At 44.8% G+C, this 18,669-nt stretch overlaps 1 protein-coding gene across 1 annotated transcript; it reads right to left on the bottom strand.

Moving 5' to 3' along the window:
- Window positions 1–7,943: 7,943 nt before the first annotated feature.
- On the bottom strand, window positions 7,944–17,909 carry ppp1r15b (protein phosphatase 1, regulatory subunit 15B). Its single transcript, XM_083661132.1, has 2 exons — window positions 15,181–17,909; window positions 7,944–10,752 (listed from the first exon to the last, which is right to left on the bottom strand). Exons 1-2 carry the CDS (start codon window positions 17,185–17,187, stop codon window positions 10,513–10,515), a joined length of 2,247 nt encoding a protein of 748 aa, XP_083517258.1. The 5' UTR covers window positions 17,188–17,909; the 3' UTR covers window positions 7,944–10,512.
- Between the last annotated feature and the right edge of the window lie 760 nt (window positions 17,910–18,669).

Below are 18,669 nucleotides of genomic sequence, written 5' to 3'. Positions count from 1 at the left end.
AAAAAAAACAAATGGCGGAGACAGCTGTCAGATCCTTGTGAATCGATCTTCGCTTATAACTTTACTAATACTTCGCAGAAAATTATGTTTTGTACAAGAATAGATGCGGGCTAATGTCTTCTTTGCAAAAAAAAGGCTGTTAACCCCGCATTTAACCCCGTAACGTTAGTTGGTGTCGGCTTTCCAGAAAGCTCTCAGCTTCTCAGCAAGCGCCAGGATTGGCCAATGTCAACTTCAGTCTCCAGAACGATCCAATCAAATCACCCGCACGTCTATCTTCTTGCTAGAGGTCCCGCCTTAAGGCCTAAACATGGTCGTCCATCAGAGCCTCGCCCCGCCCTCCCCGTATGACGGCGGGTGGAATGCCGTCCTACGGGGAGGGGCCGCCGTCGGCTGACGGGGGCTGCTCGAAAATGTGACTTCACGGCGACGATACGTGCGTGACGTCAGCTGCAGGAGAGTTGTGATTGGCCGTTGCCTTGGCTCTTCGTCGTAAAGTCGCCTTTCAAAGCATGATGTTAGATTATAACGAACTAGTTGTGTGGCTTAGCCTTCCCAAATGTTGAGGGTCGTTTTTTAGAATTTAATACATAGAATTGGGAACGTTATATTCAATTTCATTCAGACTGCCTGGCACACGATCTCCGCCATTTTCACACGGAGCTTCCACAGGAGGAGGGGGGTGGGAGGAGGGAGGGTGTAGTGGCGTCCGAGCATGTAGGGCTCGCTAGCGTCGCCAGACGGCGAGACGGCTCCAATTCGAGGCGGACGGACGACCATGTTTAGGCCTTTACAGTAGTGTTTCAACTGACTCTATCAGAATACCATGCCAGTCGGACTTATAGTATTATTCTTATATTTATATTATCATACTTGGAAACCGTTTTATAAAAGCAATATAGCAGCGTGTGTTGTGGCATATATCCCGCTGATCAGTTGTTATCCCACTCGGCCGATAACAACTGATCAGCGGGATATATTTGCCACAACACACTAGCTCTCATGCTATATTGCTTATATATATATATATATATATATATATATATATATATATATATATATATATATATATATATATAAAAGTATATATGAAGAGTTCATTTGCAAAAACAGGTATCTCCGTTTGGATTTTTTATCATTTTATTTTATATATTGATGTATTGATACTGTAATTTATTTATTTTTTGGAAATGTTTATTATCAATCATAACTAAAACATATTCATCTGATAATTTCCACATAAATCAACTCAATGTTTTGTGCACTCCAGGGAGTATCAAACAGATGTTTGTTCATTTTAAGAATGGCGTTTACCTGTTTTTGCAAATGAACTCTTCATATATATATTATATATATACTTTTTTTATATATATTTATATATATATATATTTAGATATAGAGGTTGGAGAGGTTTGCACTCAATTTGAGAAATTATTTTGAGAAAACTTGTTATTTCAAGGCAAAATGACAAACTCCAGCATAGCATAATGACGCAAGAAGCTACTTGTTACATAGTCAAAGCCACATCACTGGCAGAAAAGCAGCTCTTACTAGGTAAACTCTTACTAGGTAAAAGAGAGGAGGGCCATGAAGGAGGGATGTAAGAAAGGTTAGGAACCAAAGGTCACACATCTGCCATCCAGGTACTTGCGAGGCACCGTTAACTCTATAAGGATGCTATCAGTCTGTCTTTATGCCTGTGAGCAATACAAAGTTATTCATGTGTGTGTGTGTGTGTGTGTGTGTGTGTGTGTGTCTCTCTCTGAGAAATAGGGGATAAAAACGGGGAGGGAAATGGGGTGAGGAGCATTCTCCTTACCTGTTGTGAGATGATGAGCATAGTGACCAGGAACAGGGTGATATATATGCAGCTCATCACCTGGGGGTGTTTAACCAGGCCAAGCTCATTCAGGACAGATGCATCGTTAATGCTGTAGCAAAAAGGGGAATTCATGGTTGGACCTCAGTTTCATTTGAAATGTTTCACCTATTCATACATGGTCATTTTAGGGATGCAGGAATAATTAGGGTTAATAATTGTAACATTGTTTGTTCGTTTGTCTCTGAGGCCATTTACACCTGGCATTAACATGCGTTTTCTGCCATCAGATTGCAATCCGATTGTATTTTATCACTTGAAAGTACAGGTGTAAACACCCCCAAAACGCATTGAAGAAGGATTGCAATCTGATCGGCCAAACCACCTCCGGAGGTGGTCAGGGACGCATTATGACAACATTTAACACAAGTGTAAATGCAATGCGTCCTCTCAAAACGCATTCAGCAACTACCATACGGAAATACACCGCACCGGTGTGTGCCCTCATCTCGCCGCTGTGTCAAATGCGCACACACACAGGCAGCACCGGCTAAAAATTCTCTTTCTCCCCCCCCCCCGCTCCGCTTTTGCACAACACTCTCTTTCTGCTAGGTAGCGTTGCTTCAAAGTTTTGCTGCGGAGGTTTTGCCACGGCTTATCGAACCCTTTCTCCCTCATTCTCCTTTCATTTTCCGCTCCTTTTCCAAAGGAGAAGTGTTGATATAAAAGAGAAATTATGCTCTCAATTGTATAACATTGTAATTTAGGATGTTACCTGAACGCAACACAGGTGGTTACAGCCAATGACATGCACGGAAAACGTATGTATGTGTGTGTGTCTCGGACCCAGTGTCTCCCAGCTCCATGGGAGAAGAACCTACAGAGAAAACTGCTATATCGACACGTCTGAAAAACTACCTCATGAGAGCGCAAAAGCTTTTTGCAATATTTGGGAGGTTTTTCGAAATTTACGTGTTTGCATTACCCGATTTTTATTGCGATATTTAGTAATGGAAACACGGCTTACAGACAGGCCAAGGACAAGAACAAGAAAAGTGGCAGAGCAACGGGGCAGAGCAACGTGTCCTTTTTATAAAGAAATAGATGCAGTGCTGCGTGATCGGCCATCGTTTTGTCCAGGTGAAGGGGACGTTCACTGTGCATTTGAGCTTAACAATAACCTCTATTTCCCTGTGCATGTATGCAAACATGCATGCACACGTTCAGGGGGCGCGCGCGTGATGACGTTCGAGCTGGAGAGCAATCGGATTGCAATCTGTTCACCCAAAACGCATGTTAGTGCCAGGTGTAAATGGAATCAGGCTGAAGTGATAAAATACAATCGGATTGCAATCTGATGGCAGAAAACGCATGTTAATGCCAGGTGTAAATGGCCTCTCTGTGTCTTTGACCCTGGTTGTCTAATGATGTTGGTATCAAGGTATTTAAGATGATCATCATACTATGGTGGTCACTGTAAGTGGTTCTGATAAGATCTCACCACCTCTGAAATACTTCATGAGACTGAACTAGACGATGCATGAAATCTAAGTGACTAGAGTGAGTGACTAGTGTTCAATTATGACTCATATCCTGTAATGCATGAGCACCCCCGCCCCTCCCCCCTCACAGTACAATAAGACCATGTGACAGGATACAGGGTTGACATCCAGAGTTCAGTCCCACCTGTTGCAGTTCCAGTCGTGTGGATAGAGGATGCGTCCATAGGCCATGAAGAGCTCCTTCTTGCAGCCGAGGATGATGAGAGACAGGATGCAGCAGTAGACAGAGTACTGTGGGAGAGAGATGGGGGATGGGAGTTAGACCTGTGATAGTTAAAATATAGTTACAAGTTAGGAATAAATTGATGAAATAGTTGTAATGTATTTTCATTTTGTAAAATGCTTATAAAAAATAGTTGTACTGGTTCAAACCAAACGGTACAGATATAGAAACAGGAGAGATGGCATAACATCTCACTGGGACCAAAACGTAAAACAAATGCAGGTTTAAAGACAATATTTTTTCAATGTTTTTTTGTTGTTGGTCCAAGTGAAATGTTCTATGGTCTCTCCCGATTATAGCGTTAGCTGAACCGTTTGGTTCGACGAACTATTTTATAAGCATTTTACGAAATGTCTATGGGAAAATAAATGGCGGATGAAATTCTCTGGTACAGTGCTGAAGCAGGAAGTAGGCGGTCACTTTGCCTCTCTATTGTTGCCCCCCTAGTGCAGGTTGATCATTTTATTTTCCAAAGAATGTGGCATCCTTTCGTTCCTAACACATTACCAAGTCCATGTTAGGAAAGATATCCAGCATGATTTTTCCCCCCATTGAGATCTGATGTGTTTTCAAAGTGTTCCTTTAATTTTTTTGAGCAGTGTACGAGCAAGATTTTCAATTGTTATTAAACAGTCTAAATGTAATAACGATGCCTCATATCTTACCTTTAATAGTAGATGAGACCTGTCTTGATGATTGCAGTCTGTGTGCCGGCCGGGCAGATCAGGAAGAGAAATGAAACGGTGAGAAAACACACGGGGGTACGAACGTTTTGCACAGGGTTAGGGTTACACAATGTTTCCCAATAAAGTCATTAGCTAATAAAATGTCTCTGTGTTGTTATTTAACTGTTTGAAGGGATTTTACAACGTGAGAGATTGCAGGAGGATTACGTGGACAGAGCACACAGAGTGTTAACTATCGCCCAGGCAGGAAGGCTTCCCCGCACGGCTGAGACGCTGCAGTGACATGGGCGACAGACTACAGTGAAGACACACATCTCCAACCCAAACAGTGCTCCACTTAACCACCACCTCTTGTGTAGCCCCCAAGGTGTAATGTATTTACAATATTTACAAACAAATACTAATTTCATCCAGGTAATGTTACTGTTTGGCATATTACTATTATAGGGCATGGGCTTCACCATGACAGTTCCACTTTAAGTTAAACTTCAAGTCATTATTGCTCGTCAATACACATTTCACCAGAGATTACTAAAAAAGAATAAAAATAATTGCCTCTTTGAGGTTGGTTCAATGTTCTTCTTCGGAAAGAGTCCTGAATTCTCCATCCTGTGTATGGAATGGAAAAGGTAACAGTCAATCTGAGGACTGATTTACAGAGGTGAATACCAAACATGACAGGCCTTGCAGGGCAGGACTTACTCGCAGAGCTGGAAGCAGATCGTACAGGGGTGGAGCCAGTAGATCCATGTCCTAGAAAGACGCTCATTTGCGTTTACATCACCTGCACAGTGCACAGACATGGCCAGACAAATGTCAATGGAAAGTATTTGAGAAGTTATTAAATGTTCAAATCCTATTTAATTTAAGAGTTGTGACCAGCAGCTCAGCAGGTCATTCTGTCGGTTGGCCGGTCCCCAACAATTTCACCACACTTAGGTTAAATGAGGCAAGGTAGTCGTGTCATGTGTGCGCCTGTGTTTGTGTTCATGTCAATTGATGGAAAAAGGGGGCAATGGGGGCCATATTTAATAACTGCAGGGTGGCAGAGTAGAGTGGATCCTGCATCTGCCACCATGAATGTTACAAAAGTGTGTGTGTGAGAGAGAAAGCTTGAATTCATGTACATACACATACAGATCCTTTCAAAAAATTTGAATATCATGGAAATACCATGGATGACCGTGGGCTTCAGCGGATTGTCAAGCAGACGATTAAAAAATTTGGCGGAGATTCAGAGGGAGTGGACTGAGGCTGGAGTCAGTCATAACTGAGAAGTAACTGCTGATTTTCTTCACACTATTCTAATTTCTTGAAATACTGTTTTGGGGGGTTTTCTGGAGCTGTAGGCCAAAATGATGAAAAATGACACAAATAAAGGCTAGAGATATTTCACTTTGTGTGTAATGAATCTATAATCTATGAAAGTTTCACTTTTTGAAAGGAATTATGGAAAAAACTACCTTTTCCATGATATGCTATTTTTTTGGAAAGGATCTGTACATTGTAGCAGCTACTTCGCATTTGTGCTTGTTACTTAATGTCGGATTAAATGCAACACTGGCACTAATTGTTCCAATCACGTCTCGTTCCACATATCTGATGTTAAATCATTGCAAGTTCAATGCCATAACTTCATGTCCAATCAGAACTGTTCAATGTAGCCGAATGCCATGGTAATTTTGTTGGAATTACTGCACCCACTAATTTAGGGGTGCCAAATGAACACAGTACTATAATCAAATTCAAATGAACACAGTACTATAATCACATTCAAATGAACACAGTACTATAATCAAATTCAAATGAAGTACTGACCACAGACTGTAGAAAAGAGATGTAATGCAGGATAGCCAAGCGAATGTGTTTGGATGGAAGTTTGACGCTAGGCCAATCAGAGGCAGAGAGGGGCGGGTTATGCCTTCGCATAGCCTTCGCCATCATCCGAAAAAAAATATCGCCTCCGGGACAACAACGCTTCCTACCCAGCGTTTTGCACGTCTTTCCGACAGGGGTGGTTGTTATGGCAACTATCAACAACAACAACAACAACAACTACTACTAACTACTACAAGACATAAAGACCGAAATAGGCTACCTTGTTAATGTGTCTGTCGGAGACACGGCCTAACGTTAACATTTAATATGAGCCGAATATCAGCCTGCGCTCAGCTATGTATACAGGAAGTAAACCGGATATTCAGGTGGGTTGTGACGGTTGTTATTGTTGTCAAGTTAAAACTGTCTATAGGCAGGGATTCGTCTGCTGCACTACATAGACACCCTAAAATCCAAGTAAATGCAGTCAAAATTGCAGTAAATGCAATTGTAACTTTACATAGAATACATTTTTCTTAGTAATAGTCATGTGTTTGAATTAACATGCATATATGTTCTATTTTATAGCAGTGTGTGTGTGTTACACACATGCATGGCCGTATTGAATATTCAGAAGCTAGCCATGATCATCCCTGGCTGGTCCCTTTTATCTACCTGGCAGTCCCCTTGTTGGCACCATGCTGGCGTGTGTGTGCGCGTGCTGAGCATAGGAAGCACAGTCAGGCCTTGTCTAGTCTGGGCACCTTCCACCCCGCTTTTTGTCATGGGGGCGTAAACCCCGGACCCAGAATTAACACCGGATGGCAATGCGCCTAACAACGTCTTTGTTGCCGTTAGCTTGACGCGGTGATGTTACCTAAACTAGAGTCTGATCAAAACAAAGCTAGCGTTACATAAAACAAAACGTTTATGCAATATGGCATCTCCGCCACCACCGCCTGACACACCGGTCAAAACGGTGAAAGAGGATTCTGATACTTGGGTCAAATTGTCAAGTTAACGTGAAAGTTGACGAGCTAGAAACGCTGCCATCCGGTCTAGGGCGGGCTCTAGGCGTGAACCAGTAGGGTGACAAAATCAATTGTGGGCGGGAGCCAGGCTCTTTCTCGCCGAGAAGAGCCTGGTGACGCGAGGTTAGGCCTTGTCAAAATAAATACTCGTCCCATTGGCTCATGGAGCTTGGGCGCCTGGCCAATCCCGGCGCTTGACTGCTGCGTAGGCGGGCACAGGGCGTGGTCTGCCCAAAACCGCGGTGGGTACCATAATAACGCTACACGCACACCACTACGGAGTGTCTTATATCACCCAATAATACCAGGTGTGAACAGGGCCTTCATTTAAATTGCCCATCCATCTGAATGTATGTTCTGTGCTTCAGTACAAGGAGGCAAATAACATCTAACTTGTATGTATGATGCCAGCAGCCATGCTCTGGAACTGAAGCCTACCCTTTCAAAAAGACATGGATAATCAATGGTGCTGTAATGTAAAATCCTGCATTCATCCAACAGAGTGGACATTGAGTACTTCCTGGGTTCTTTTCAAGACTATATGGGTTAAATGTAGTGGAACTAAAGCAATTATGAATGAGACAATATCAAATTATATCAATGTAGTGAAATAGCAGAGTACAGTAAGTGGGTTAAAGCTTGATAAGAGGGACTAGATGAAGCTTTGCCTCAGATGATGTATCTGCTTAGTAGAAATGCTCCAGAGAAAATAGTAGGAACGGGCTTCATGAAAAAACATTCTGCCAAAATGACCACAGCAAAACAAAGTCATCATTAAATATTGATTTTATTTAAATAGAATAGTCATTCAAATTTTCTTGTGAGGAAATGGTTGAGCAGAACAACTAACCCGCCAAACAATGTATTACAAAAATAAAATGGATTTTGTTAATTGTACTGACTAAGATAACACCAAAGGTATGTCCTTTTTTGATCCTCCTTAGATCCAAGTGCATTATGGATATCTTTCATTCTGAGAGTGGGCTCACAAAGCGCATCCCTTTGCTTGTCTTATCGTCCCGCCAAAGTTTTCCCTTGAGTCACGTGAAGCAGAGAAGAGTCCAGTTCCAGAGCATTGTGGAGGTGTGAAGGAGTTCACCTCAGTTAACAGACCTGCAACATTAGTTTTGGGTTCCCTGCCAGGAACATGGGTGTACTAATTGAGAGCTAGGTGAACAGAGGACATGAAGGACATTAGGTGCTCACGATAGTTAGGATTCTTTGTACGAGGTTCTTGCCGACAGTCAGTGTACTACATGCAGTAGAATGCAGCACCGTGGTCCCAGGTTGGAGAAATGGAGAGCGGCCGTGTCTGGCAAGTAGAGCTGTCTGCTGAGTGTGAACATGGTCACGAGCAAAAACGTTACCAAAAAAAAAAAAATGCCTCCAACTGCTCACCTGGCATAATCCAAGTCTGATCTGCACGGTAGCCATGTTGCTCCAACAAGAAGAGTAAGTGTGGAACTGTACAGATTTCAGCTAAATGATCCATTTTCAAGCCAACTTGGCAACTCGGGGCTTGTGGAGATTAATTTACACCAGGTGAGCGACAGTATGGAAGCATTTTTTCCAAATGGTTTCGCTCGTGACCCTGTTCACACTCATGACCCTGTTCACACTCGGCAGACAGCTGATGCGACCAGTCTCCATTTCTCCAAACTGGAACTGTCGGCAAGTACAACCCCAAATCAACAAATCCGAACTATCCCTTTAAGAGCCTTTCTTAGGCCCAAGTCTCAATTTCTGTTAAGACAACTGGGACAAGTGTCCCGCTCATCTATCATTTCCCTCTTGATTTGTCTGTGTATTTAAAGTGGATCAGGATCACAGCCAAACAGGAGGAAGAGGCTGCTATGACAGACTGTTTTTTGTTGTCAATCTCTAGACTAGGAAGAAAACATAGAACATAGAGATTTGTGTGTTGACTTTAGACTGGGGCAGCAAATGAATGGTTAGGTGTGGATGTTCTATGTATAGAAAGGACTGTCTCCTCTCTCTCCCCCCACAATACCACAGTATTAATTATTGAATGTCATATTAACCAGACGTAAAATACTTTCGTCGTCATTATTGATTATCAGTAAGTATGCAAGGGTTAAGACGAACCTTTCTGCAACATCTGGCTAAATCTACGGGAACCAAACCAATTCCTACATTTGCTCTTTATGACCAAGGCTTGTTGGATTTAGTTTGAACAAAATATACTGCTTCTCTCCTTCTCAACTTAGTTAGGCTCGAGCGCTCGACTAGCTAAGAGGAGCATTCTTTGGTATTGAAGGTGAAATGTCATATACCGTACTACGCCTGGTGGTGTTCTCGGTTTTCCGACACACCTGGATCCTCAACACAGGTTCAAAGTTCTTTAAAACACAACTTTCAAATTGGGACTTGGTCTAGGACACTGGTACTCAACCTACTCAAGGTGGACTGCATTTATATCAATATATTATATATATATATCAAGAGCCACATTAACAAACAAAAACTTTGCAATCCCAAAAAGTCCCTTTCCTCCCATTATTTATTCTTAGATTTGTATTTATTTATTTTAAGTAGGACTTAAAAGAGCCACACCTTTGAGTTGAGTATCAGTGGTCTAGGAAAACAAAAGAAAACGCATCTTCAGTTGATTGCTTTCATAGTCAGAGTTGTTCAGGAACTGAATGGTCCAAACTGCAGTCTGACATTCTGCTGGTGATGTCGTGAGCAGACAGCTACACTGAGATCATGGAGTTAAACCTGATGAAACTGAAAAAGTAACACTTGAAGTGTTTGTCTGTCTTGTGACAGAAGAACTGAAGCACATGAATAACATGGAAGGAAGAAAAATGATTTTCCAAAAAGAAAGGACTCCCTTGGCCCAACACAGTTCTCAACTTGAAGATTGTGACCTACTCTCAACTTAACAGGGGTTCTTTGTCACAGTGTAACCACGAGTTAAGGCCTTCAAATGACCAATAATACCTTACAAGTCAATACTTTTAATTAGTCATTTATGCAGTTATGCAGTTGCCCTGAATCACGATAAATTAACCCATTCATTCCAAAACAGAAAGCTCCAAAAACAAGACAGAGCCAGTACATGCCCTGCACCACATCTCCAAAAGAAGACGACTAAAACTAAAGAGAAGACCAGTTGGAGTTGTAACAGAGTTCAGCGTCTCTCAAACAGTCAGACTCCTCCAACCTGGCATGTGTAGATCTATATATGAATGTGTAGATCTATATATGAATGTGTAGATCTATATATGAATGTGTGCAATAAGCTACGATGAGCGACATTTCCCGACGAGATGTCGCCGTTGAACAGAACTCATAACAGTGTAGGCGCACGTTGTTGTGAGCGATGTGCTGAACCGTGCGTCGCTTGTCCTCAAGCCTCCTGACTGTAGCACACGCTGCGGCTCTGGTAGACCAGGCTGCGGCTCTGGTAGACCAGGCTGCGGTGGCGGGGCTGCAGGCAGTAGGCGATGCTGGTCTCCACTTCCTGGCACCGGCGCAGGAAGCGGCAGCGATCCCGGGCCAGCTCCTCCCAGGGCCCGCGCCGGTCCTCCACTTCCTCGTCCTCACCACAACTGGCGAAGAACTCCTCCACCTCCTCACAGAAACGAACCTGGACAGGGGAGAAGAAAAGGCCTGGAGTTAAAGGCTGTTGGTTGGATGGTGTAGTGCAGGGGTTAATATAATATAATATAATAATATAATACACAGGGGTTCCCAAACTTCAGGATGCCGCAGCCCACTTTGAAATGTGAAAACCTTTACTCACAACTCTGATCAACACACCAGACTAAGATGATGTATTTCCCTATAGAGAGCCAAAGTGAACGTCACTTCCTGCTTTTCTCCCTGCACCAGCATCAGAAAAAATACAACAGTGGTGAACGGAGACGGACGTTACTTTTTTGATCCCGTTTCAATTGTGCCACGTTACATTTGGTCAACTTAAAAGATAACTGTGCAAGTCAAGAAAGTCGCAGTTTGTGGTAAAACTGTGGCACTATAAGAAAGTTATAATGTGTGTTTACGGTGGGATGTGGGCTGTGAACATATTTGAGAGCCGAGTGGAAAAAGGTCGGGAACTGCTGCTCTACAGAACAGCCTCAATTATTCTTCACTGCAACAAACATCAGAATAGGTTACAGAAAATGTGTCGCCGCATGTATTTTTTCATTCTTTTCAACACTGTTTTGTGTGCAATTTACAAATTTATCCAGACCTAGAAATATACCCCCCCCCCCCCCCCCGCTATGGATGATGCCATCTGGTATGACAATGACATGAAGTGTATAAATGCAGGCTTTAAAAAGCACTCTGCTCTCTTGAGCCTCAATAGACCATTTTCGCGGGAGCCATTTTGTGTCAAAAAGGCAGGGTAAACACAGGTGCAAGCAAAACAGTAAATGAGGGTTTCCAACTTCCAATCATGGAAGTTGGAAACCCTCATTAGTGTTTTGCTGTGTTTCCCCTGCATTTTTGACACAAAATAGCCCCCGTGAAAAGGGTCTATAGGAGGCCTTCACCAGACCATCCCAGGCCAAGAGGGAACGGATGTGTTGCACTGGATTTACATCACTTCTTCCTGCAAACAAAAATAACTCCTGTACATGTAGTCCAGACCGTACATGTAGTCCAGACCGTACATGTAGTCCAGATGGAATTTCCAAAATAGAACGCCTGTCTGATCAGAGGACGCACTTCCAGACAACCACACATGTTGCTAATAATTAATGAGATGGTGTAATTATACTGGACACAAATATAAATGCCAACACTTTTGTTTTTGCTCCCATTTTTGAGTTGAAATAAAAGCTCTAAGACTTTTTCTACGCACGTGTGTGTATATGAGTGTGTGTGTGCGTGTGTGTGTGTGTGTGCGTACACACAAGGTTGATTTCTCTCAGATCTGCTTCACAAACGTGTTTGAATCCATGTTAGTGAGCTGAACACTTCTTTGCCTCTAACCCATCCACCTGACAGGTGTGGCATCATCGCATATCAAGAAAGCTGCTGATTCAACAGCATGCTTGTTGCCCAGGTGTGTCTTCTGTCTTGGACTGGTCACAATAAAAGGCCACTCTAAAACGTGTGGTTTTATCACACAGCACAATGTGCCGCAGATGTCATGAGATTCGAGGGAGTCGTGCGATTCGCATGCTGACTGCAGGAATGTCCAGAGCTGCAGTCAGCATGCGCGCTCTGTGACATCCGTCAGGCAGTGTAGGAATTTAGCCAGGGGCAAAGGTCAAATTTAATTTCCATCTCTAAAGCTGTGTTCACACCGAGATATTTATTTTTCGCTCTGTCGCTTGATTCAACCCTTTGGAATCGCTCTGTCGCTCTGTTTAAATCGCTCATCAACAGGCACATGAATTGACGGACATGTGGGGGCTATAGCGTTACGCAATGTCATGATGTTTGTCCACTACGAGCCACCGTCGTCGTTTACAAGCTAAAGCCTATCAGCGTGCTCCTAACGCGAGCTCCATACCGGTCGTACAGACTTCACTTCATGTCAGCTGTCAGCCTGTCAATGTGGTTTGTTGCCACATAATAAACCAGCGGTTTGTTCCAAGCCACTGTGATCCTTGACTCGCTCTCACACGGCAGCCAATCAGCGTTGAACAGCGAGCGACTGATGTCAGCGTATTTTCGCTCGAGTTGGGATATTTCATCTCGAGCGACGAGGGTATTTTCTCCCTATCGCTCTGTCTCTGGGACGCCCAGCGATTTTTCTCCCGGGCGAATATACGCTCAATCGCTCGTTTGCATTGACTGTATGTAAACTCGATGCCAGCGAAAAACTTTAATAGGTCGGTGTGAACGCAGCTTAACACACACTCAGTACCTGCAAGCTGGTTGCCAGATGACGGGCTTTATGCACTAATTACCATTTTTTAAGTGCCCCCAAAATTGTGTAATTGTGTGGAATAATTGGTTCCTTTATAAACTGAACTGAGGGTTACTGGACTGAACTATAAAGTACATTCTTCTAGCCATTTCTAGTCTCAACAGTCTTGTGCTCCAATTATCTCACAAAAAAATAATCGTGTTGGCGGTTTTGTTTACACAATATAAAATATTGATGTAGGAAAAAATAAAATGTGCTGCACTTTCAATTTGATGCATGAAATGTAGGCCTATATGTCAAATGGAAACTGTTCTATGATAGACTGCTATAGCTGCAAAAAAAAAAACAGTGATCGGTCAGGCAGATATTCCTCACAGGCGATCGGCGAACGCCACGGCGGCAAAAACCGCGATCGGTGCACCCCTAATAGAAAGTCTTCGATCTTTTAAATCAACTCGTGAAAAATGTGACCAAAAACAGAAGTGTTTCGTTTATATTTTTGTTCAGATCATTTATTATCGGAACATATAGGAGAAACGAGGCGACACTTCCTCCGCGGTTAGCTCCTTATTGACAGCTTCTTAATGATATCACCATGGTAAATATGAACTCCTTGATTCAAAGAAATGGCAGCCACAAATTAAATCACTTTCTTTTTTAGCCAAACTGCTAGCATGTGACTGTATAGATGGATTTCACAGAGTTGTGTTGCTTGGGAACAGTTTGGAATCTAGCTTATGTCCTGTTATTGTATTAGCAAACCCTGCAACAGGAAGTAATTTAGAATGTTTATCTTGTAAAGTTGAAACCGAAAGTGGATTCTGTTCTGATAGATCTACCTTCATATCAAGCTCATTGTGTGGGTGTTGTCCTGCATGAGTTCATCAGCCCTTTAGACGACACTGTTATACGACTCATATCACTAGTTATTTTAAGCCTTTCCTGTCTCTGTCAACCAGCAGGAAAACAAGATAAAGAAAGAAAGCTCTCAGTCTAAGATGGTTTCCATCAAAGTTTCAGTAGGAGCTGGTTTAACTACCGTACTTTCCGCACTATAAGGCGCAGCAGCTAAATTGCATGTTTGTTACATATATAAGCCGCACCGGACTTAAGCCGCAGGTGTTTTAATGTCTTATCAGCGGAGACTGTTTTGAGTCCTTACCCTCATCGTCGTAACACAGCCAGTTCTCCATCTTTTGAAGCATGATGTTCGATTACAACGAGCTAGTTGTGTGGCTTAGCCTTCCAAAATGTTGCCGTTAATTTTTTAGAATGTAATACATAGAATTGGGAACGTTACATTCAATTTCATTCAGACTGTCTTTCTGGCTCAATCGCCGCCATTTTTCCCCCGGCGCGAGGGAGGGTGGGAGGAGGGAGGGTGTTTTACAGTAGTGGCTGAGAGAGCGTAGTGGCACAGTGCTCCAATCAGGTCGCGAGGCACATTTTTTGCAACATCATCCAATCAGGGTCTGTCTGTCTTGCTCTCGTTCCAAAATCCATAGATTTAGGAGGTCCCCTAGTGGCCGTTAGCTGTAAAAATCCATAGATAAGCCGCACCGTTATATAAGCCGCAGGGCCGAAAAATGGGGGAAAAGCCGCGGCTTATAGTCCGAAATTTACGGTAGTCTAGCAATTATTGGCCTCAGTCATACGCTAACCAAATAATTGTACTTAACTCCAACATGGGGTCAGTAATTCTTTACACTACTCATTGTGTTACTGTTCATTTAGACTTCCAAAATTACATGTTACAGTAATACTATTACTGTAACATGTTACTGCCCAACATTGTCAAGCAGTGGTTCTCAACTTGGGGGTCGGAACCCCACGGTGAGATTATTTTGGGCGGTCGCAGGATGATTATTATTTGTCTCCCATGATGATTAAATCTTCCATACCAATGATTTAATGTGTTATAAAGCTATAGAAACTATAAACTTGTATTATGTACAAAAAAGATTTCAGTGAGTGAGTGAAATCAGTGTGCGCTGTCGTTGGGTTGGACAGCAGCGGGAGGGGAGGGTTGCGAACCCCAGCCTAAAGTTTTTGGGGGGGGTCACGGCTCAAAAAGGTTGAGAACCACTGGCCTAACACAAGTCATCAAAATTAACCAAACACAGAAAGACAATGTCATGAGAGAACAGGGACAGAGGAAAAAAAGACAGAAAAACAAAGTGCATTATTTACCTTTTTCGCTGTGACACAGCCCAGGGTGGTGGTGGTGGAGGTGGTAGGGGATGCCACAGTGCTGGCCAAGGGTTCAGAGAAGCCACTGTCCAGCCTCTCCTCCGCCTCCTCCTTCTTATATTGGGGTGGGGACATGGCTGCAGTATGACAGGGGGACGTTTTCTTGGCCTTACCGCGAGCCCTGGCCCCTGCCTCGACAGGCGCTCGAGTCCAGAGGGAGGCCTGGAAGTTGAGGGGGCTGTAGGGATCCGACGAGGAACTGAAAGACATCCACAGGCGAAGGCTCTCCGTTTCGTCCACCTCGCTGTCCGAGGTCGAGTCGTCCCAGGTGTCAGAGGTCTCTGGCGGGGAGGCCGGTGAGCAGGAGAGGGGCGATGGGGCCTGGTCGGGGGAGGAACCCGGGGTGGAGTGGGGGGAGGCTGAGGCTGCCGAGGGGATGGTCTTCGGGGCGGTGCTGTTGGTGCGGAGGCTTGCGGTGAAGTTTTGGGGGTTGTACTGGTCCCGGCTTTGGCACAGGGAGCTCAACAGGCGCTCCGTCTCCGAATCGGCCTCGTTATCAGAGTCAGAGTCTTCGCTGTCGTCGTCTTCATCGTCCGAGTCAGACAGCTCCGAGGAGCCCTCGCTGTCAAAGCCATCGTCATCGTCACTGGATTCACCGTCTGACTGGCTATCGCCATCATCTTCATCGCTGCAGGGGTTGCCCATGATGTAGGCGATGGCCTTATTCTGGCACCGGGGAGTGGCGACCGCTGTGGCAGCCACGGATGGACCCTCCTGAGAGGGTGTTTCCTCTTCACACTCGTCCACTGCACTGCTGACATCAGAGCCCTCCATCTCTTCCTGTCTCTCCTCCACCTCCTCCATACCTTTAACTGGTGTAGGCGTGGAGTCTCCCTCCTCAGAAGTCTCTCCCTCCATTCCGGTCTTCATGGCGGCACAGCCTCCCTTCGATTCAGCTACCTGCTGTGGCTCATCTTCACAGTGGGCTTTCACCATGAGAAGGTGGCAGATGTGAGCCAGAAGAGTCAGAAGCGCCACCTCACTGCAGGCGGTGGCAACTCCTGAACTAAGTGGATGGCTACCGATAGCGACGATGGGCTGGTGGTTTGGCGTGGATGCATCTGATGCCTGGAGAGCTTCTGGCTGGGCTGTTTGAAGGCATCTATTGTCAGCAGGCTCCTCTTTGTGGCCGGCGTGTCCAGCGTTTTCTCCTGGCATCGATGCCCCGCTGCTGCTGCTCTGTACAAACAGCTCACTTGTTGTGGCAACGCTGGCTTTTGTACCAGCCGCCGGTTGTTTGGGACAATGCTGGCCTGTCACTGTCCCCTCTTTACCCCAAGATACATGTGATGACAGGCTCTGAGGGCTTCCCTCGATTCTCCAAAAACCACCCCACCAGGTCCTACCAACACTCTTCACCAGGGAACTATGTCTTATATCCTGAGTTGCCGCCGGACTCACCAGAACATGAGTGAAAAAGCTCCTGGCGGTCGACAAATATCCAATCTGGGTTTGTTGACTAATGGTCACGTCCACTTCAGCCATGTCTTGAATCCCCATTTCGCGGAGGGAGTCTGCGGTCAGCCAGTGCAGAGTGCTGCCGCTCCTGGGCTTCATGAGGCCGTCATGCCGGCAGCCCAGGCGGGCCAGAGGAGGCGCTGGATGCTGCGGTAGAGGCAGCATGTCGTCCAGCTGCCCTAAAAATGACTCTTCTTCATCCACAAAGTTACGTTTTAAATCTCCACCAACCCAGCCGGCGACATCATGAGGCAAGGCAGAGTTCCGAGCTCGGCCCGGTAGGTATTTTTGGAGGAATGACACCGCAGGCCTCACCACGGAGAGCAGGCTAATCCACGAGCTTTCCTGGCTGTGAAGCCCGGGAGAGGACATCCCGTGACCGGCCGGAGAGGCTGGGCTTTGCCTTCCGGAAAAATGTCCCTCGCCACTCATATTCCTCAACATTTCTGCACACTTCGTCCAAAACAAGCAATGTGAAAAAAAATACATATATAGGTTATATCTTAATCTAAGTGTTTACTCAATCGTTAGTGCTAAATTTGCGGTTAGCAGACTAGCTTACGTTAGTGCTAATTTGACAGCTGTCAAATCGGGTAACTACAGTCTAGGTTGATTCTATGAGCAGCCCATTTTCACACGAAAACGTGTTTATTTCAGTTGTTCATGTTTTACACTGAGCAGCGGACAGACCAGTTAGCTCTGTTAGAGGGGATCCAGTGGCTATAAGTGTCCATGTTAGTAAAGAAGGCGCCTGTGGCGACGTTCAGACCGGGGACGTTCTGCTGCGGATGGCGGTTACACTTCTTTCTCCTGGTGAGCCTCGTAAAAACAGGAACAGCCGTGTGGAAACACATCGAAAGCAATCTGGAATCGTCGCGTAAGAAGAAATAATCCAGGCCGGACGACGAAAGACAAGCCATTTTGTTTCTTTTACGTGTGTGTGAAAACGCCGGTGTCGGGCTGCTAAGGTTCCCTTCACTTCCAACGGTAGCCGGTGAAGCTAACGCTAGTAGGTTAGCTTAGCATAAGTAGCCGAACGCGAGAGCGGTAATATAGATATGACAAAACAGCGATAAATCCCACAAAGCTGCCGTTAACGTTACCCTCGTTGTGTCGACGTTACTGAAACCGACTTCAAATGCTTGTTTTCGCTCTCAAATCCAAAAGGTTCTCAGTCGTGTCGTGCTGCTGGTGTCGATGATGCTGGTTGCGGTTCAGTTGGGGATTTCATCAGAAAGTTTATAAGCCCTGTCTGCACACATAAGCGATTTGCTTTCGCCTGCTGGTCGTGATCGCTTAATGCTGCAGCTTGATTGGCTGTCTTCATGTCTTTCCGTCTTCGATTGGTCGATTTCTCAATTGGCCCCGCCTCTCGTCGCTGTAGTCTGCACGGGCCTTAAAGGGGCCGTCACGGAAGAGTTGACGGCTGTTTTAGACGAAGGGCCAGCAGGGAGAGTCTGTGTTACTGGTGGAAGGAAGCGTGTGTGTCAACCATAGAGTGAAAAAGAGGTGTAAACCATATGGCGCACATAGGCTTGTTGTTACATAATTCATTATGTAACCCCCCCATTTCCAGCGTCTATAGACCAAATCAGCGGGATGTTTACATTTACTTCCGGGTACCCCTGGGTCCACACATTATAATGGCAGTGGACGGCACAAACTGACGTGTTGAAGACAAAAACAGACAAAGAAGACAAAAATGGTTCGTCCGTGTTGTGTTGTTGTTTAATATCATTCATAACAACACTTTCACTAACGTTAGTGGAGACCAGACTAGCTTATTTACCTGTTGGACCAGACCAGAGTAGACTTGACGCTAAATTAAATTAACGTGGCGTCGGTAGCTCTGTCTGTAACGTTAACGAGTCTGCTCTCGCCGAGAAGAGCCTGGTGACGCAAGGTTACGAGTCTGCAAAAAAACAGCGAGTTTGACAGACAAACAAACATTATTAGCTAGCTAACACTACA

Source organism: Poromitra crassiceps (genome assembly GCF_964638095.1).
Source record: "Poromitra crassiceps genome assembly, chromosome: 25".
In the NCBI taxonomy this organism is placed as follows: domain Eukaryota; kingdom Metazoa; phylum Chordata; class Actinopteri; order Beryciformes; family Melamphaidae; genus Poromitra; species Poromitra crassiceps.
Note: the sequence above shows the minus strand (reverse complement) of the source record. Positions and strands in the feature narration are given on the sequence as shown.

Bases quoted from the DNA above. Each gene is read 5' to 3' on its own strand.
- ppp1r15b (XM_083661132.1), bottom strand. From the start codon at position 17,187: ATGTATTTTTTTTCACATTGCTTGTTTTGGACGAAGTGTGCAGAAATG. The intron at 10,753-15,180 runs GTAAATAATGCA...TCCCCTGTCCAG, and splicing joins GCTGTGTCACAGCGAAAAAG to GTTCGTTTCTGTGAGGAGGT.